Raw genomic sequence first — 21130 nt, 5'->3', positions numbered from 1 at the left:
AGACTGTGACCGTCAGAATAGATTCCCTGAGTTTACTGCCCAAAAACCAAGCCAGAGGAAGTGTCTTGGCTCTTTTCTGAGAAAACAGAGCTTTGGTGGCATTGTCTCTTTACTCAGAGCTTTGTGATTTGATATTTTGAAGAAAGTTAATTAATATCGATGGGAAAGGTTTGTGCCAAATCGCATCTGAAAATTAGTGACCCAAAGCTTGTACTGTTTCTTCTACAGTTCTCATGAATTATCTTTTCTCTTAAAGAGAAAACTCTGCAAAACTCTGCTCTTGTCTCCCCTCCCCCTGCAGACTTCCACTTCTCACTAGACAGTGAGCTGATCAAAAGACCAGAGGAAAAGCAAAGCTGGCTGGACACACAGGAACTGCATAGCCAGCGTCTCACAGCCACTGTGGTAGCAGGTTGGATTCAGGCAATACTGACCTACAAACTAGAAAAACCATTAGGGGGGACAGCAGTGAGACAGACTACTGTCATAAAATACGGGACCAGAAATATATGACTCTATTTGAGTATAACTCTGAGAATTAGTTTCTTAGGCCATTCTACAAGAAAGAAAAAAAGAATGAAAAAAGGAAAGAGAGAGAGAGAGAAAGAAAGACAAGAAAAGAAAGAAAAAGGGAAAAAATGGGCTTTTAGCTTTCTATGTGATGTAATTTCAGTAATTAACAATAGGTGGCAGTAAAGAGCCCTCTCTTTCAATGCCGAAAGCAGTTACCAGTTAAATGTTCTAGGAAGTGCTTGAATTTCTCACTGCGGGACAGGCAGGTTGTCTTGGTAAGTAAAACAAATTACTTTACTCTATTTTTTAAAATAAGGACCCGGTGCTCGTTACCATGTGGAAATAGAAAACATCCTGTAATTAAGTCATGGATGTTTCTCTTAAGTAGGCTTGTTTCTGATGTTTACTTACTGTGACTGTGTGGCTTCAAACTAGTATTTGTCCAACAGTGGAAAGATTCCCCCATGTGGTTTGTTTTCAGGAGCTTGTGTGTGTGTGTGTGTGTGTGTGTGTGTGTGTGTGTGTGTGTGTGTGTGTGGTGATGAGTGCTTGGTCACAGATGTTTTTGGTTTTTAGACACAGCCGTTTTTCACTTAGATGACCTTGATGACCTTTCTCTGCTTCCCCCTCTCCCCTCTCCTCCCCTCCCTTCTCCTCTCTTGCATCCTTATTCATATTCCTCTCAGCGAAGGGTTCAGGAAAGCGGGACAGTGCTGTGGCCCACGTACAGCTGAGTGTGCCAACCAAGCGTCCGTCCACATGTTGGGATGTAATACCCTCTTCAAGGCCTGAAGAGAGAGGGAGCTCAGTCTAACTACGACACTCGGAGGTGGTCCTTTGCGAGGAAGCTGGGATTGGAGTCTGTCAGATCCGCAGAGTAGAAGCCCATGATTAAGTGCTGATGGCTTAATAAAAGAGTGACCAGAATACATGCGTGTGTCTTCATCTCTTGCCCAGAGATGCCCTGTGCTGAGCTGGGAGTCTGCCATCACGTCAGCACCAGATGTGGCCCCTTGGCTGAGGAGCAGAACTGTAAGTAAGATTAACTTCTCTTCTTTATCAAGCAGTCTGTCTCAGGCATTTCACTACACTAATTAGGAAGAAAGACTGCAGTGTAATTCAGTTTCTCCCATTCAGCCCCATCACGCCCATTTGCACATGGCTCCTTGTGTGAGTGGCTCTTTGGGATGCTGGAGCAGGATGACCAGAACAGTTCTAGGGCTTCCTAAGGGCAATCCACGCCAGGAAAGGGCTGGCCTCATGCTTCATGCGAACGCAGATGCGCTGTCATCTTTCTTGCTCAGGATATGTATGAATGCAGCTGGTGAAGAAGTCGGGATAGCAGGGCCCCGTGGACACCCCCGCAGAAAGGTGAGTCCCTTTCTGTGAGAGCGCTCTGGAGCCCGGCGAGGTCTACGCCTGCAGCCTGGGGACTGTTGTAGCACAGGCTTATTTCTGAAGACTGAAGTCTTCAGATCTATTTATGCCATCTATATGGCGAGGGACACGTGGGCAGGAATCTGGCTCTTTGTTGGCACTGACGGCTTGTTTTCCTGATGCCGTTCTAGGGAGCTTTACGATTGCTGAGACAACTGCATAGCTGTGCAGCCTTTATTCAAAAGGCCTGTAAGGTTCATCTCAACACAGCTCCCTCTGTTTTCATCTGCCACTGGACAGGTGACAACGGGCCAGTATCGAGATAGTATGGGTTAATAACTAAAGCAATGGCACGACCCGAAACAATGTCTAGCACTCCAGAGGAAAAAATATTCATTTGATGAATGAATAAAAAAATTTTCCTGAAGCTTTTCTATCCTCAGATCCCTCCAATATTGACTGGGTAAATGAATGAATGAATGAATGATTCTTCTGACTCAATATCCTCATGGCTCTTAGGATCCCCCATTGGCTCATGTAGTTGAACATTTGGTGGCGCTGTTTGGGGAGGTTATGGAGTCTTTAGGACTTTGGAGCCTTGTGTCTGTGTGTCACTGGGGTGGGTTTTGAGGATTGATAGCCAAGCCTCAGTTCCTTTCTCTCTCTGCCTCTGTATGTGGGTGAAGATGTGATCATCTGGCTTTCTGCTGGCGCAGCCATGCCTTCTCCTTCATGACGGGCTCTGTCCACCTGGAACCATAAACTAAAACAAGCCCATTCTTCCTCAAGTTGCTTTGGACAGAATATTTTATCACAGCAGAGAAAAGTAACTAATATGGGCTTTAGCCCTAATTCCTTGCTGTGACCTACAAGGCCATGAGTGATCTTGGCCCTAAGCCTCTTGTGTTTGCTTCATCCCAGACTAACAATGACTTCTCTGTTCCTCAGACCAGCTCACCTCAAGTCCGTCCCAGGACTTTGCATTTGCCTTTTATTTGTATTTTATTTGCTAGAAGGGCTCTTCTTTCGGCTCTTTGGCTCTTCTTAGTTTCTGCCCCAGGACATCTCAAAAAGGATTTCTCCAGTGAATCAATCAAAAATAATTACTCAGCATTGTCTCTGTGATCATTGTGACCCTGCTTCCTGTTTTTATTACACTGAACCACTCCATGAAATTAAAGTTAGCTGTTTATTAACAGGTCTTTGTCTTCTTCACTGGTCTAGGCCCTAAAACATGGCTAGTGGACAACCGAGTCACCTTGGCTGGACAAATAATGGATGCATGAATGACCTTTTACTGTGATCTTCAACAGCTTTTGAGTAAGACCAAAGTTAGATGGAGGTATCTGGGTGGGTAACGATGATGCCAAGGTGGTTCTGACTCAGCCACCAGGGAGGCTCTTAAGAAAGTTGTGGGATGCCTGAGCTTTTCATATTAAAGCATGAAAGGACATGAAATGAGTCTCAGCCTGGGTTCTAGATGAGTGTTGGAGGGTCAGAGCGAGGGGAGTGTCTCAGGGTTGCTGCTGCCATGACCAATGAAACTGAGGGAGGAAAGAATGTATTTGGTGTACAATTCCATACTATAGTCTATCATTGAAAGAAGCCAGGATAGGAACTCAAGCAGGGCAGGACCCTGGAGGCAGGAGCCGATGCCATGGAGGGTGCTGCTTACTTTTTGCTTCCCCTTGGCTTGCTCAGCCTGCTTTCCTACAGAGCCCAGGCCCACCAGCCCAGGGATGGCACAGCCTACAATGGACTGGGCCCTCTCCCGTCAATCACTCATTTTAAAATGCCTACTGCTGAATCTTCTGAATTTTCTCAATCAAGGTTTCCTCCTTTCAGATAACTCTAGCTTGTATCAAGTTAACATTAAATTATCCAGGATAAGGAGTTTGCACAGATCACCTGTGTTCTAACCCTACAGCTCTTGCACTAAATCATCATAAATTTAATGGCTTAAGGCAAAGGAAACTTATTCTGGAGGCTGAAAGTACAAAGTCAGGCAGCAGGACTGTGGTTTCTCCAGAGCCTTCTCTAGCTCCTGCTGTATAAAAAGTTGTTTGGGACTAGCAAGATGGCTGAGGAGGCAAAGGCAGGTGCTGCGAAACCTCACGCAGTGGAAGGAGAGAAGTGACTCCCACAAACAACTGCCTTGCACACATGCATTGTGGCACACACACACACACACACACACACACACACACACACACACACGTATCTCCATCTACTTCTTTACATATAGCCATATCTGTATATCACATTTATATATTTGTTTGATTAGAGTTTATACTATCGTTCACCTCTTCACCAGCTATCTAATTTATCAATCTTTCTGGTTTGGGGTTGTTTAAGTCTAAAGAATGTAGCCTTCAATTCATGACTCTCTAATAACAAAAATGTTTAATGCCTGACTTAATATAATCATTTAATGTGATTTTTTTTTCTAGGACCTGTACCCATGTGGAGATACTCTGAAGAACAGCAGCCTCAGGAATATCTGTACAATGACTAAAGCAAATGCTATCATTTTCTATTGTTTCACTGTCTTAGGACTGATACTTACCGAAATGCAGTTGTCTGATGAGAGTGAGCTTATCATGAGGAGGCCAAAAGCAAACCTCACCAGTGTGCCCAAGGACCTACCCTTAAAAACAGCCATTTTAGATCTGTCACAAAACAACATAACTGAGCTCCAGACTTCTGACATCTTCTCGTTGTCCAAACTGAGGGTCTTGATAATTTCCTACAACAAACTCCAGTCTCTTGACATCAGTGTTTTCAAATTCAACACAGACCTGGAATATCTGGATTTGTCCCACAATGAGTTAAGGGTGATCTCTTGCCAACCAACAGTCAACCTCAAGCACTTAGACCTCTCCTTCAATGCATTTGACACCCTGCCCATATGCAAAGAGTTTGGCAACATGTCCCAGCTAGAATTTCTGGGACTGAGTAGTTCCAAGATACAAAATTCAAGCGTGCAGCTGATTGCTCATCTGAACATCAGTAAGGTTTTGCTGGTTATAGGAGACACTTACAGGGAAACGGAAGACCTTGCGTGTCTCCAGCACATTAGTGCGGAGACTCTGCATATTGTTTTCCCTGAGAAAAGAGAATTCCGCTTTGTTTTGGATGTGCCGGTCAGCACGACGGTGAGTTTGGAGCTGTCTAACATCAGGTGTGTGGACGAGGACAGGGACTGCTATTACCTCTTGGCTGCTTTGTCGAAGCTTCGACGGAATCTGAAGCTATCAGACCTTGCCCTCAGCAGCGTTGAAACAACGTGGGGTTCCTTCATTAACATCCTGCAGCTGGCCTGGCAGCTCCCCATTGAGCGTCTCTCAGTTTCACACCTGAAGCTACAAGGTCAACTCAATTTCAGGAACTTCAGTTATTTGGACACTTCTCTGAAGGCTTTGTCAATACGTCATGTTGTCAGCGATGTGTTCAACTTCCCACAGAATTACATATACAGTATCTTTTCCAATATGAACATCCAAAACCTCACAATATCTGGGACACGCATGGTCCACATGCTTTGCCCAGCCCAGGTTAGCCCATTCCTGCATTTGGACTTTACAGATAACCTTTTAACAGACATAGTTTTTAAAGATTGTGGAAACTTAACTGAATTGAAAACACTTAGTTTGCAAAGGAATCAGTTAAAAAACCTTGATAATATAATTCTCATGTCTCAGAAGATGATATCGCTACAAAAACTAGACATTAGCCAAAACTCTCTAAGGTACAGTGATAGTAGCCAATGCTCCTGGACTAAGAGTTTGTTAGCTTTAAATTTGTCTTCAAATATGCTTACTGACTCTGTTTTCAGATGCTTACCTCCCAAGGTCGAGGTCCTTGACCTTCACAATAACAGAATTACAAGCATTCCTCACAAAATCACTAAACTGGAAGCTTTGCAGGAACTGAATGTAGCAGCCAATTCTTTAACTGACCTTCCTGGATGCGAGGCCTTCAGCAGCCTTTCTGTGCTGGCCATTGACCATAACTCAGTGTCCCATCCCTCAGCAGAGTTCTTCCAGAGCTGTCAGAACATTCGGTCCATAAGAGCAGGGAACAACCCATTCCAGTGTACATGTGAGCTGAGAGACTTTGTCAAAAACCTAGGCCAAATACCAAGCGAAGTGGTGGAGGGTTGGCCTGGCTCTTACACCTGTGACTACCCAGAAAGCACTAAGGGAACCCCACTGCAGGACTTCCGCATGTCTCCACTGTCCTGTGATACCGTTCTGCTGACCGTCACCATCGGGGCCAGCGTGCTGGTGTTGGCCGCCACCGTGGCCTTCCTCTGCCTCTACTTTGATCTGCCCTGGTACCTCAGGATGCTGTGTCAGTGGACACAGACCCGGCACAGGGCCAGGAACACTCCCTTAGAGGAACTCCAGAGGAATCTCCGGTTCCACGCTTTTGTCTCATACAGTGAGCATGATTCTGCCTGGGTGAAGGATGAATTGCTACCAAACCTAGAGAAAGATGACATACGGGTTTGCCTCCATGAGAGAAACTTTGTCCCTGGCAAGAGCATTGTGGAGAATATCATCCATTCCATCGAGAAGAGCTACAAGTCTGTTTTTGTGTTGTCTCCGCACTTCATCCAGAGCGAGTGGTGCCACTATGAGCTCTACTTTGCCCATCACAGTCTCTTCCACAAAGGGTCTGATAACTTAATCCTGATCTTGCTGGAACCCATTCCACAGTACTCCATTCCTACCAACTACCACAAGCTCAAGACTCTCATGGCGCGGAGGACTTACTTGGAATGGCCCATGGAGAAGAGCAAACGTGGACTGTTTTGGGCCAACCTAAGAGCAGCCATTAATGTCAAGCTGGTTAGCCCAGCAGAAGCGGCATGTCACACACAGTGGTAACAATGCTCACCTTTTCAGGGTTGCTGCTTGGGGGAGTTTTACTAACAGTGCCGTTGACATCAGCATGACCTAGAGACGATTTTGACTTTGTGATGCAGAATGTATGCTTTTAAGCCCTAGATTACCACTAGCATGTGGTAATAAAAATGAGTGGAATGCTGTAATTTGGGTTGAAATCATTCCTTTGTTTGTTTCTCTCTCTCTCTCTCTTTTTGAAGACAGGTTTTTTTCCCTGTACTCTTGGCTGTCCTGGAACTAGTTCTGTAGAGCAGGCTGGTCTTAAACTCACAGCTATCCACCTGCCTCTGCCTCCTGAGTGCTGTCAACTTTTGTTTTGTGTGTCCACATGTCTTGCCTGCATGTGTGTCTGTGCGCCACATGCCTGCCTGGTGCCCTCAGGGGCCAACAGAGGTTGTTAGAGTCACTTGGACTAGGGTTACAGACAGTTGTGCGCTGCCGTGTGGTGCCGGAAATCGAACCTGGCCCCTCTGCTCTTAGTTGCTGAGCCATTTCTCCAGCCCACAAACCATTAATTTCAAACACTTAAGGGATTCACGTGTTTGTTTCATTGAATTTGCTGTAGAATCGAGACACCCTTTCCTCTACCGACGTGTGGATCTCTGTGTGCTGGGTCAGCAGTAGAAAACTCCAATGCACTTCACTGCAGGTTGACTCTCCTATCATTTTTTCTGCATTTACCCTCTGAATCCCCTCACTCTTCGGCCCTGATGTTACTTTTCTATGTAAGTTGTCTGCATGTAAAACTCTCGTCTGGTTTTCCACTTAATGGAGGGATTGTAGATACTGTTAATTCATTGTTCTAAGAAACTTTCAATCAGAAAGTCTGTATGTCTCTATACAGACACATAGAGAGTAACAAAACAAGACCATATGGTGAAGTTTGTAGATTATTTGACTTAGCCATCTTAGAAATAATAAGTAATTAGTCTCAGCACTAGGTGGCAGAGTTAGGTGGATATCTGTGAGTTCAAGGCCATGCTGATCTACATACAAGTTCCAGAACAGTTAGGGCTCTATAGAGAGACCCTGTCTCAAAACAAACAAATAAATCAACACCCAGAAATGATAGGTTAGGTTTTCCATTGGGTCTTGAAGGAGGCGTCAATATATAATGGTGAAAAAAAAGAGAGAGAGAGAGAGAGGCCATTTTAATAAAGAGAGCAAAGGCTGGGATACCCAAACTTATCCTGGGGCTGTTATCCCCGTGTGGCTGATTTTGAGGCTTATGGCAAATGAGACCAGCATATGGTTGTCAACAGCTAAATAAAACCATAGTGCAGTCAGCCGTGCCGGGGCGTGCCTGCAATCCCAGCAAGTTGGAGGCTGAAGCAGGAGGTTCCTGAATTCCAGGCAGCCTGGTCTATACAGTCAGATCCTACCTCAAGGAGGAAGAGAAAGAGAAAGAAAAAGAAGAGCATATTGTGAACGGTCAGACCTGGGGATTTATAAAACACAGCTCAGTATCTATGGAACACAGCGGGAAGTGAGCATAAACTATGGAACATGAAAACTATTATTCTGTAATGGAGTTGCACCAGTCTTTCTAAGCAGCTACTTCCATTTCCTCTAAGTTTGCAACACTTCCCGAATTATACTTCTAGATTTCACAATCTAGTCCTGACTCCTTAGCAAGCAATTACACAGTAGCTTTGGGGACTTCTGTGCGGAGAACGCACAGTTTCAGTTGTTGTCTCCCAGTTCTGGGGCGACCACGTGTAAGCAGGGTTGGCCCCTTGTGAGAGCGGGAAGGAGAGGGCCTGCTCCCCGCCTCTTCTTAACTGGCTTTTGGCCATTTTCTCCTTATGCTTTTCACCTCGTCTTCCGGGTTTGCATGTCTTCCTCTATGTGATAATTTCCCATTTTCGTGCAGACATCTGTGGTCCGGACTGTGTAATACAAATGTCTCTATTTTCATTACACCTGCAACGCCCCTGTTTTAGAGAAGGGCCCATTCTGAAGTACTAAGGTTTGGGCTTGCAACCTATTGGCTGACACAGGTCAGCCCCTGGCACCTCCTAAGTCTAAAAAGTGGTCTCTGTAAGGTATGGGACGGGTGATTCATTGTCCAGGTTATTTGTTTCATGGCTTTGGAATGTCACATGTGTGGTGCTCTGAAGCAACAGAATTCAAATACAATCTCTGAAGCCAGTTTGGATTTCAATTCTAGCTTCTACATTAATTTTTGATAATCTGAGACAAGCTACTTTAACTTTCTAAGCTGATTTCATTATTTATATTATAGGTTTTTTTTTAAAGAGTATTATTAAAATAGCTAGCCAACATCTCTAGGTCTCCAGATGTGAACTTAGGATTGCTCAAGCATGCTCCCAGAGTGCAGCATTCATAGAGCAAACTTTCCATGGAGTTCTGTTCTGTTTCCTAGCACTGAGGGCTGAGATGCACGATTCTTTCTCTTCAGGGGGTAAGTAGAACCCATACAGGACAAAACCCACCTTCACAGTGCTCACTGAAACGAGCGGAGAGATTATTCTTCTCACACATTGATTTCACAGGTCAGCAACCTGAAGCTGGTACACTCTCAAGACCCAAGATGTTCCGTCTCTCCATTTCCATGCTGAGAGCAAACAGGCCCTTTCCTTATGTCCATAAAGGTCCTTGGTTACATTTCTTCACATGAAGAGGGATAAACACTAAGGGCAGAGGCTCAGGTTTGTCAAGTCTGTCCCTGTGCACGCAGGCCTGGCAGCTCCATTACCCAGGCTTCCCGATGCACCTCTTAGCTGTGGGATGTCAGGAGCTGAGCGGGTTTTAAACACAGTGCCGTGTTCTCTGTTTAATCAGGACTCTTCAAACAAAGACAAGCATGACGTTCTGCTTCACTGTGAACTTCAAAGTTCACTGGTCTGGGGCTGCATGCCTCCCCAAAGGAGGCAGAGACAGGTAGATCCGCGAAGCTCGCTGGTCAGCCAGGCTGGTCTGCTTGGTGACTCCCAGGCCAGTGAGGAGACTTGTCTCAAAAAAGTAAATTATTAATTAAATGTGGACAGCACCCAAAGAATGACACCTATTGTAATCCTAGGACCTTTAAAACGCACATAAAAACCAGTCACTTGTCAATCTGATGACTCCCAGAGCAGCTTCTATTCCATCAGTCTGTTCCTATAGCCATGTGCTCAGCTATCCTTCCAGCCTTAATGAACACGCCTGTCTTCGTGTCTCCTAAAGAAAAAGGCTTTTCTCTCTCCCTTCCCAGAGTTCCTGTCTCCCTACCAGGAAGTTCCACCTTCCACTTCCTGTTCTTTTGCCCAGCTAATTGGCCAATCAGCTCTTTATTCACCGCTGCTACATCCACACAAGACATTCCTCCACGTACAATAAACTACATACAGTGAGAAGAATCATGAAACAACCAGGAAAACCATATATAAATATTACATTCATAGAGTTTTGCTTATTTGTATTTAGCAATCTTGAAGAAAACAACACCTTTCCTATTTGGTGAGTCTAAAGCTTTGTATCCAAATTATGTTTATTGTAGCTGTATCGATCAATCTGAACAACATCTATCTAAACCTTAAAACATCTTTTTAATGCCTAAGCAACTAAGACAAATTGTAAAACTTTATCTAGTCTTTAACACCAACAGAGATTTGAGAAGGAATAAAATTAATTACCCAAGTAAACAGGAAGTGCATGCTAGCAGGCTTCAAAAAAAAAAAAAAAAAAAATGACAGAGACAGTTTGCTGCCTGAACAGCCACCCCAAACTCTCCAATGTTGGAGCATCATCGTCATCCTTCTGGCCCAGTTGAGCTGACATAATTGCGAAGCAGGAACTATTTAGGACTTGTTTACCCGTCTTGGCAGATCCCAGCAGCTTACTTGGCCTGCGTTCAAACTTGTCCATTTTAGGCAGAATTCTGTCTGTGGTAGAAATGAGTCACTTCTTTGCCCAGGTGGCTGGCTTGCCACATTTGAAGCCCTTTCCATATGGAGGTTCTTCAATGTTCATATCTTGGTTGAGGTAGGCCGGGGTGCTGCCAGGAGTTGACATGTCTTGGTGTCAACTCATCCTAAAATAATAAAACATTTTAAAATGTCATATTTTGCAGGTCTCTGAGGTTTGAAATCAAAACAAAGCTGTCTGTACCCTAACTTCCTCCTCTGGGGTTCTGGCCACTTGTCGTATTAGGTCAACCCACTACCTGTCTCCTGTGGGAAGAACACTTTTAAAGAGACAAGCTGGTTATCCTGAACAGTAGAAAGGCATTATGCTTTAAGTAAACTTTATACAAACTCCTTTTTAATTTTAGCATTTAAGCATTCTTTAGGCACCTTGTACCTATTTAAAGGTGTGGGCCTGGATTTATACATTTGTTATGGCTATTTACAGCCTGTTTCCTCTTCCACATGGTTATGGCTTTATAACCATATGGTGGTTATACCTTTATAGCCAAAATTTAAGTAAACTCCCTTTTAGAGTTTAAGCACACCCTAGTCATCTACCTAGGTTTTTACATTTGTTGTGGCTGTCCTTGCTCACCACTTTCTCCAGATGGGATGGACACTTCTGCCTTTTAAACATATGAATTGTGGCCTTTGAGTTTGGGGGACATAATTAGGCTGGCATAATTCCATTTTGTTGGATCGTCACACTGGAGAGGGGCAACAGAATGGCTGGTTTTCATGCGGTGGTAGTAAGAGGGGCCAGTGACTTGGCGATATGTTGAGACCTGTAAAATGTTCATGTTTCTTATCTGCAATTGCATGTCTGGGAATTTATCCCAGAGAAATAAGAAATAACAAATATTTCTTCACAAGTTTGTCAAATTTAAAGCTCGTTTTCCACTGAGGGGCAACTGTGTTGCACTTGCTCACTGAAGGACATCTGTGTAGCCATCTTTATGGTAAGTATTGTAGTTAATGGACTGGCAGGATGGCTCAGCCGGTTAAGGTGCTTGCTGCCAAACCTGACACCTTCATTTCAGCCCCGGGGGCTCACATATTAGAAGGTAATATCTGACTCCCACAAACTTCCCTCTGACCTCCAGAAGCAGGCCACGGCACGTGTGTGTATGCAGAAAGTAAATAAATAAAATGAAGTATTAGGGGTTGAGATGGTGAGTTTTGCATTATGTGTTTTTAATTATAATTTTTAAGTATAGTGGAGGCATTGTGTTAGCACAGAAGAAGGCTTATACGGCTGACATTAAACTCGACATTCGAAATGCACCATGGCTTCAGCTTTGTTAAGACACGCATAGAAAGGCCTGGATGAAATATGCAGCATTGTCACTGCTCGCCTGTAGTTTACTGTTTGTTTTGTTTCTACACTTTTCTGTACATGGAGGGTTTTCAATGAGAAAGTTTAAAAAGTGGGATTCAGAGATCAAAATGTCATCTCCAAGAGATGGAACAGTGGAAATGAAGTTATAGAGCACTCTAAAAAACAGGCATTCTGTCATTGCTTTGTCTGAGTGCCGGCAACTCTGTGCCCCTGGATAAATTCCTTCATCTCTCCAAGTTTCTTTTGTTCTTGTCTGTAAAGTAGACACAGGAGTGTTTCCTTGTTAAAATGTTCCAGCTGGATTGATGCTGTCCAGGTGTCCTCTGACGTACCCAAGCTTGGTTCCCTGGGGTTCCCATTCCTTTTTCTTGACACAAGACTTCAGGTAGCCCAGGTTGGCTTCAAGGTTACTCTGTAGCAGAGGATGACCTTCTGACTCCCTGCCTTCTCCACCTCCCAAGTGTGTAGATGACAGGTGTGCATTATCACACTCGGCTTCAGGCAATGCTGAAGACAGAACCAGAGCTTGGTCCACTCTAGGCAAATGAGCTAAGACCCCAGCCCTTTGTTTTCTTTTTAGTAATAAGTAAAATCACAAGAAGACCAACAGAGCCAACAAATTTGGGCCTAGGGGAATCTGCAGAGACTGATGCACCAGCCAAGGACCATGCATGGAGAGGATCCAGGCTCCCTGCTCAGGTGTAGCCGATGGGCAGCTCAGTCTGTGTGGGTCACTTAGTAAGAAGACCAAGGGCTATCTCTGACATGAACTCTGTTGTCCTCTTTTCTATCACTCCCCCATGGCAAGGTGACCTTGCCAGACCGTAGAGGAAGAGGATGAATGAAGGCAGTCCTGACGAGACTTGATAAGCTGGGGTCAGTTGGTAAGAGAGGAGGGCTCCCCCTGTCTGTGGACTAGGGGATAGGGATAGAGGAAAGAGGGAGGAAGAGTGGGACTGGGAGGAGATGAAGGAGAGGCTACAATTGAGGTGTAAAGAGAATAAGTTAATTAAATAAGTAAAATCACTGAGTTCCTGGCTTGGTGTTCTCTCCGGACTCCTAGCAGTGGCGTGGCAGTGTCTCTGACTCTTTTGCTTGCTCTTGAGGCCTTTTCCTCCTATGAGGCTGTCTCATCCAGCCTTGATGTGAGTTTGTCGTAACTTGTCTTATTGTAATGTGTTCTGTTGCTATCCCTGGGAGGCCTGCTCTTTTCTGAAGGGAAATGGAGGAGGAGTGGATCTAGGGCAGAGGGGAGGTTGTGTGTGTGTGTGTGTGTGTGTGTGTGTGTGTGTGTGTGTAACTGAAAGGAGAAGAATAAAACACAAACAAACAAAAGCCCCGACTTTAAAAAGTAGATAGCTGGGGCTGGAGAGGTGGCTGAGCAGTTAAGAACACCTGTTGCTCTTTCAGAGGATCCGGGGCTTGGTCCCAGCACCCACGTGGTGGCTCACAATGTCTATAACTCTGGTTCCAGGGGATCCTATATCCTCTTCTGACCTCAGTGGGCCACGCAAGCATGTGGTGCACAGACATACATGCAGGCAAGACACTCACACACATAAAATAAAATACATATAACTTTAAAAAGTAGATAGCACTGTGATGGCTTGACTAGGAATGGCCCCACAGGTTTGTCTATTTGAACATGGTCATTAAGGAGTGGCACTGCTTGACAGGGACCAGATGTGGGCTTGTCGGAGGAAGTGTGTCACTGTGGGTGGGCTTTGGGGTTTCAAGGCTCAAGCCAGGCCCAGTGTCTCTCTCTTCTTGCTGCCTGCGGATCTGAATGTGAATCATGTCTGCCTGTGTGATGTCATACTGCCTGCTGTGCTGATAATGGACTAAACTGTAACCAAGCACCAATTAAATGCTTTCTTTGATAAGAACTGCCATGGTCATGGTGTCTCTTCACAGCAACCAGAACTTCGGCTAAGACAGAAGTTGGTACCAGGGACGTGGTTATCGCTGTGACAGGCTTCACTGTGCTTCTTGGTGGAATGTGGACTTTCGGACTTTGGATTGAAAAGGCAGTTGACTTCTTTGAGCTAACCTTAGTGGGCCACCCTGGTAGGTGTTCGAGTGGTGCTGAGAGAGGATAGATTATGATGGCATCGCTCAAGAGGTTTTAGGGAGAAGAATAGGTGATAGTTTAGCAAAGAAAGTGGCTGGTTTTTGCCCTTGTCTGAAAAGTCTGCTGAGGCTACATTGAAGAGTTTTGGATTAATGGCAGTGACAGGAGGTTTCATACGGCCACGTGCTGGCTGTATCGTGTGGTTATCAGTGGCCAGTAGTATGAAGATCTAAGATGAAAAGGAGCAAGCTGAGCAAGGGAAAATACAAAATGTGCAGTTTGAGGAGAAAAGGAGCACCAGGGAATGCAACAGAGCTAAAGCCTGTGCTCAAGGAGACAAACAGGTGAAAGCTGTACCAACTGGCGTAGAGGGAGTGGTGCTCTCTAGGGCACAACCATGGTGAGCACACGGTAGGAAGATCAGGAAGTGGTGAGTGTGAGTACTTGCTATTTTTGTTTTTAAGGCCATTTGTTCAAATATCAAGTAGACACAACTCAATTTTTAGTGTTGGCTGCTTTTAACTGTCTCACAAAATCCCTAAAAGTTAAAAACACTGATTCTCACAAGCGAATATAAACTGGAAGCATTACAAAAGATCTTAGTAAGCAAGATTCAGTGTGCACTGGGGGGTTTCCACATTCAATGAAAACAATGGCTTTCATGCAAACTAGGGAATCTCTGGGAAAATCCTTGAGCTGAAGTGTCCAACAAGATGTTTGTCACATGCCTGGCCTCAGAGACACAGTAACTGCCGACCACAGTCACAGAGACGGCTGTGGTAGGTATTGTGCGCTGGATCTTAGGTGTAGCTAAATGATACGGCTTTGCCTTCCATGCATATCACCTTGGCTTCCGTCCCCAGCGTCACCCACCATCACAAAAACAAACAAACAAGCAAACAAGCAAACAACTAAACGAACAAAACAAAACTGTTGGAGCTGGAAAGCTGGACATGGAGCACACCCCAGGAATTCTCAAAATTGAAGCAGGGGGCTGTGACTACCCTGGGATACATGCACAGGCCTATGCCCTGCCAAAAGTAAACAAAGAAGGGGGTTGCTATGCCCTGCCAAAAGTAAACAAAGAAGGGGGTTGGGGTGACCATTCCATGGGCAAAGTGGTTGCTGCACAGATATGAGCACCTGGATTTGGGTTCTTAGCACCCACGTCAAAGCTGGGTGCATGGCAGCCCAGTGCTGGGTGTTGGGTACACAGCAGACCAGTGCTGGGTGCTGGGAACATGGCAGGTAGCCCAGTGTTGGGTGCTGGGTACATGGCAGGCAGCCCAGTGCTGGGTGTTGGGTACACAGCAGCCCAGTGCTGGGTGCTGGGAGAAGACAAACAGTTCACCAGAACTCGTGGCCAGCCAGTCTAGCCAGCTGGTCAGCAACAGGTTCAATGAGCAACTACCTGAAAAACTAAGGTGGAAGGTGGTTTAGGACGCCTGATGTGGAGCTCTTGCCTTCGTGCACGCTCACACTGGTGTGCCCGTCCACACCCACCACACCCACACAAACTCTCCAAAACCAAAACAAAGCGGAAAAGTATGGATTTAGTGAGAAATCCTGTATTCACTGTGTGTGTGTATAAAACCTATTTCATTTCTTAGATGAGTATTTACCTGCCCTTGAAAGATGAATTTTGTCCTCTAGCCCCTTCCTCTGACACCTCCCTCCCTTCCCCTCCCCTCTTTTCTGCTTTCCTCCCTTCCCCTCCCCTTCTCCCCTCCTCCCCACTCCCTTTCCTTCCCCTCCCGTCCCACCCCCGTGATTCATGGGTGCCACAAGGTGAGTAACTTTGCTATATAACGTGTTCCATGCCATAGGATTCTGCTTCACCACAGGTCCCCAAGCCACAGGGTGATGTGAGCATGTGCTGAAACCTCTGTAAGCCAGATAAACTTGCTCTCGAGTGAGTGGATTTTTCCCGGTGAGCTTGGCATGGTGACGGGGTGCCCGGCAAGGCTTGCTGTAAGGAGTCACCTCAGGGGACAGCCACTTCTCGTGTTCTTGCAACTGGACTGCTAGAGTTACCTCCTCCTCCTCCTCCTCATTTTGCTACTCCACCTAATTCGAGGGGCAGAGCAAACTGATCTGAGCCTGGAAGTGAGGTGCTACCAGTGCTCCAAGGTGCAAGGGGAAGCCATCACGGCAGCTCCGTTAAACAAGTCACTAGGTAAACATGGAACACCTGAGGGTCCAATGACTCTACTTGAAGGACTATTCGTGTTTGTACCCCCTTTCCATAGCATCATTTTTCACAAGAGTCCTAAGGCTGCCCAAAGGTCTGAGGAGAAGCGAGATGTCACCTGTGCGATTGCGTGTTATTTCAGCCTTCAAAGAGAAGAATATTCCGGGGCATGCTGGAATGTAGGGAAAAAATTGGAAAGGTGTTAACTAAGCCTATAAGATAAAAAGAGAACAAATATTGTCTGCCTTCACTGACAAATGGCACCTAAAGCCATCTCCTTCTCAAACAGAGAGCAGAGTAGAGATGCCAGAGGATGGAAGGGGTGAGGCGGAGAGAGTGTTGCTGGGCGCAGTTTCAGCCTGGGACGACGGAGGATGAAAAGGTTCTGGAAATGATAGCGGAGGCACCTGCCAACACGGGGTGCACTCAGCACCCCAGAATTACGCCAGCTGGCAGAGCGCGCAATAAATACCACCGCACACGGCAGAGGGGAGAGGTCTTACCCTGACAGGAACCTCTCATTCCGACTGTCCCCACAGCCGCTTCTGACCTGGTCAAGAAATCATCCACACACCTGCACCTCAGCGAGAGTCGGAGACTACAAGCTCAGCTGGGAACTGCTGAAACACTCATGAAAAAGAAATAGAGGTTGTGCAAATCTTTCCAAAGAGCTAGTACAGAGGAGGACACACAGACTTAGGTTGGTTTTGTGTGTGTGTGTGTGTGTGTGTGTGTGTGTGTGTGTCTGTATGTTTACTACTTTGCTTAAAGATGACTGATTAGTGAGCTTGGGGCTATTGATCTGAGGAGTTATCTTGCAGGGGCTTCAGAGTTTGCTTTTTTTCCCTGCAGATTGCACCTGGCCAGCCCTTCTGCCCACTGTGAATGGTCCTAGGAATCGTGGTGACAAGCCATCTCACCAGCACAAAAGATCTTCCAAGATTTAACACGCAGTCTTCAGGAAGCAGGAGGAAAATGAAACTTCACAGTTACACGCTGGACGTCACCGACACAATCATTACAACAGTAATTACTCCTTTAGGCAAGTTAAAAACTGGTGTTCTGGGAATATTTTGAAGTACATGCAGAAAACTTACCCTTGAATATATAATGGTTTGAAATTCTATCAGGAACTAAATTCACTTTTTAAGATAATTAAAGTATTAAAATATTAAGACAGATATTAACATACCATAATACTTAAATATATGTAGAACCCTGAGGGCATCTTTTGAGCATTGTCAGTCATGTGTTTAAGAAATGGAGACTCCAACAGAATTAATTTTACCTCGAAGACATTTGAGAAATCTTACCAGGAACAGAAGCTTATAGAATATAAGAATTATATTATCAATGTAGATAACTAGGTTTTTTTTTTTTTTTTTTTTTTTTTTTTTTTTTTTTTTTTTTTTTTTTGTAAAATTGTAGAAATTCTCCAAATAAAGGGCTACATGTCCTTCACAGCTGTGTAGAAGATCCATGACTTTCTTCTTTCTGGCTCCTCTCCTCTTTTCTCTGTTCTTCTCCCCTCCTTTGTGCGAAGCAGAAGGATTCCTTCACTAGGAACTCACTCAGCCGCCGTTGATCTTGAGTTCTTACTACACGACCTCGAGGAGAAACTTCGTGCCGTGTGAGGTGCCCACTCAGCGGGAGGTGACAGTATAGCAACGTGGACGAAGACAACAGAGAGTTCTTATTTTTAATTTACTTTGGACGGTTGCCACACATTTTTTTTCTTTCAATTTTTCTACTGCAAGGGGGAAAAAATGAAACCTAAGAAGGCTTTAGAAAAAGAGAAATCTGTAGGAATGGAGCCTCCTTTAAAGTGCCTTATATTTCATGGGTCCAACAACTTAAAGCCTCGTCAGAATCTTCCCGGTTCTCAATCCTTGAGTGCCAATGTCTGCACCCCGAAGGTGACAGCACCTGGCACAGCCCTGGGGTAAGCGAATGAGATCATGTCTACAGACAAAGGGACCTGCTCCAGGGAGTGAATGCAGTTAGTGCGTCTCGGTTAGCACGCATCGGTTAGCACGCATCGGTTAGCATAATCAGGTAGCACGCATCAGTTAGCATAATCAGGTAGCATGCTTCTGACACAATGGACTCTGAGGATGCTGATGTTATATCATGCTTGTTACTATTAGGCAAGATTCAGATTGCTTTTGCCACCCATGTGAAAACATATGGAGACCTAAAGACATGTGTTTTAGGCCTTCTGAAAGTGTTGTTAAAAGTTGAGTACTGTTCCTATGAATGCTGCATCCTGTACAGATTGGTCCTGGAAACCTGACTGGACAATAGGGAAGGAAGAAAGAACAGACACACAGACAGACGCTCGTGGACACACTGGGGTGGGGTGGCCATGCTTGCTGCTGGAGCAGCACCCGCCACTGCAGCAACAGGCCAGAACCTCCAGGCGCTCATCACAAGGCTTGTTCTGGAGAGGCTAGCTGGTGTCAGCAGGGGCTAGCTGGTATCAGCAGGGGCTAGCTCCTGTCAGCAGGAGGCCTCTGCAGTCTCAGGTTGCAGTCTTGGGAGGAGGAAGCTGTGGTTGCTACTTTTTGCATACCGTGGTCAGCCACCCGCCAATGCTCCACTTTGGACCAGAGGAAGGCTCTGCCATTGCCTGGACTCTCCTGGAGGAAGGCTCTCCTGGAGGAAGGCTCTGACAGGTTTTGGATCTAAGGCCTTAGCGTCCTTGACATGGTTGCGCCCACATCAACTATACACTTTCACTCTGAGCTTCATTCACTTTTTACAGTTACTCAGGACTTCTTCAGCTCCCCAGCACAGGAACTCTCTCTCTCTCTCTCTCTCTCCACAAAACGGGTTTTGAGTGGGGAGAAAATATGAAAATCAGATCTCCAGAAAATTGCTCATTTGCATCCCAGAACTGTCTTGTGAGGGCTTGGAGATCTTTCTCATTATGAAGAAGAAAGCCTGCCCATCCTAAACACAACAGCCCTTCACATCATTTACCGATGAACACAAATTTCTGGGTACTTTTGTGTAATGGAATGAAAACTTCAAAAATATTAGAAATGGCAAATATAGATGGCAAGAGCCAGTTTATAACTTATGACACTCTGCAAAGGCTTATTGTAGAGAATACCAAGACATCCACAGATAGTTCATAAAGTTGACTTGCTCTGGGATGACCGTCTCCACATCTTCCAGGTTGTGTGACAGACATCAATGGGATACTTCCAGATTCAGGGCATGACTTTTGGAGGGATGGTTAATCTGGACCACAATTCATTTGACTACTCAGACTGATGAAAGCTGTAATATTGGAGAACATACATTTCAGAATCCTTTTTATTCCCCAGGATAGACTCCACTTGCTTTTCACCCCACTGGACAGAGAAAACCCGACCATATCGGAAGCACACGCCACATCTGCTCTTGCCCAGCCATCCCCAACGTTTCCAATATTTAAATTTTGCCAATACCATCTTAGCAGACGACATGTTTCAAACCCCTAATCCAGCTGCCTTATCGGAAACTCTTGTTGTGAGCGGCAGCCAACTGCAGACTCCGCTCTTTCTTCGGTGGGCCTCTGCCAACTGTGCACCCTCACCTCACTTGGCTCTGAGCTGGAACCTGGACAACACGGAAATGGGGAAAAGTGTGTGGTCAGACACCTTGATCCTTTTGAACTTGTCATTCAATAATTTTGATGGTTCTGCTTTCAGGTGTTTGCCCAGAAGAGTTCAAACACTCGATCTGAACAATAACAAGATTCGAGCAGTCCCTGAAGAGATTACTCACCTGAGTCTTTACGAGAGCTAAGTATCGCCTTTAGTGTTCTAACCGACCCTGCTGGGTACATTCATTTCACACGACTCTCTCTATTCTGAACATTGAAATGAATTTAATTCTCAGCCCATATCTGGATTTTTTTCTGGAGCTGCTGGGAGGTTAGGACTTTAAATGCAGGAAGAAATTCATTCCGGTGTATTAAGAGATTTCAGTTGGCTTGAAAAATATTCCAAGGGCCTTATAGTTGGATAGTCAGACTCATATGCCTGCGAATACCCTTTGAGTCTAAAGGGAATTCCATTAGAAGATGTTTATATTCCTGAATATAAGAGCAAGAGAGCAAGAGAGTAAGAGGGTAAGAGGGAGGGGGAGTGGCCGACAGGTCACTATGTATCTGGCCTAGATGATGTCATAGGATTCAGGTACTAACATAGGATGTAGTCAGGATCCTAAAAGTCCCTAAGAGAAGGCCAGTTGAATTTCTGCACAACATAACAAGGTCCTGAACACACATAGTACTTCATAATCATCTATAAGAGAATCCAAGTCCTCCTTAGGGTATGCAGACATACATGCAGAAAAACAGCAATATACACTAGCACATATGAATCTTAAATAAGAAAGACATTTTCTTATTTAAGACAAAACCCCAATCTGCTCTTCTGAAGAGGCCACATGATCCTGTCTGCTTGTTCAGACTCCTGAGACAGTAACCTATCTACTTCTGTTTCTTATGGTTTGTATTTCATGAACTTCTTGTACTTCTAATTTTGTTTTTGTTTGATTCTTTTTCTTTTTTATTATTCATTTATTTATAGGCACATCTCCTGTAGCCCAAGCTGGATTTAAACTCACTGTACAGCACTGCTGACCCTCCACGTCCCAAGTTCTAAGACCACAGATGTGACAGCCTTCATACCTGCTTTAGTAGGGTTTTTGTTTGTTTGTTTGGAGACTTCCAGCCTGAGAGCCCATGGAACAGATTGGGCATTGGATCTAGAAGCCAGGTCTTACTTCAAGACATTTTGCCAGAGCTAGAACTGAAGAATGGCC

At 45.1% G+C, this 21130-nt stretch overlaps 1 protein-coding gene and 1 pseudogene across 3 annotated transcripts; both read left to right on the top strand.

Annotated features, from left to right (window-relative positions):
• The first annotated feature begins 469 nt into the window (after nt 1–469).
• Nucleotides 470–6933, top strand: Tlr1 (toll like receptor 1). Of its 3 annotated transcripts, XM_055623780.1 has the most exons (5): nt 470–788; nt 1200–1545; nt 1818–1884; nt 3090–3210; nt 4341–6933. In XM_055623780.1, the coding sequence occupies exon 5, from the start codon at nt 4398–4400 to the stop codon at nt 6780–6782; it is 2385 nt and encodes a 794-aa protein (XP_055479755.1). In that variant the 5' UTR covers nt 470–788; nt 1200–1545; nt 1818–1884; nt 3090–3210; nt 4341–4397; the 3' UTR covers nt 6783–6933. The 3 variants fall into 3 exon arrangements, with proteins under 3 accessions (XP_055479755.1, XP_055479754.1, XP_055479753.1); XM_055623779.1 differs by lacking the exon at nt 1818–1884 and having other exon boundaries at nt 1471–1545; nt 3115–3210; XM_055623778.1 differs by lacking the exon at nt 1818–1884 and having other exon boundaries at nt 3115–3210.
• A 9390-nt stretch (nt 6934–16323) lies between these two features.
• Nucleotides 16324–20428, top strand: LOC129688829 (toll-like receptor 10; annotated as a pseudogene).
• Nucleotides 20429–21130: the final 702 nt, after the last annotated feature.

This window comes from Psammomys obesus, unplaced genomic scaffold, assembly GCF_907164565.1.
Source record: "Psammomys obesus unplaced genomic scaffold, mPsaObe1.curated_primary_1811, whole genome shotgun sequence".
In the NCBI taxonomy this organism is placed as follows: Eukaryota; Metazoa; Chordata; class Mammalia; order Rodentia; family Muridae; genus Psammomys; species Psammomys obesus.
This window is presented reverse-complemented; position numbering and strand designations above follow the sequence as displayed.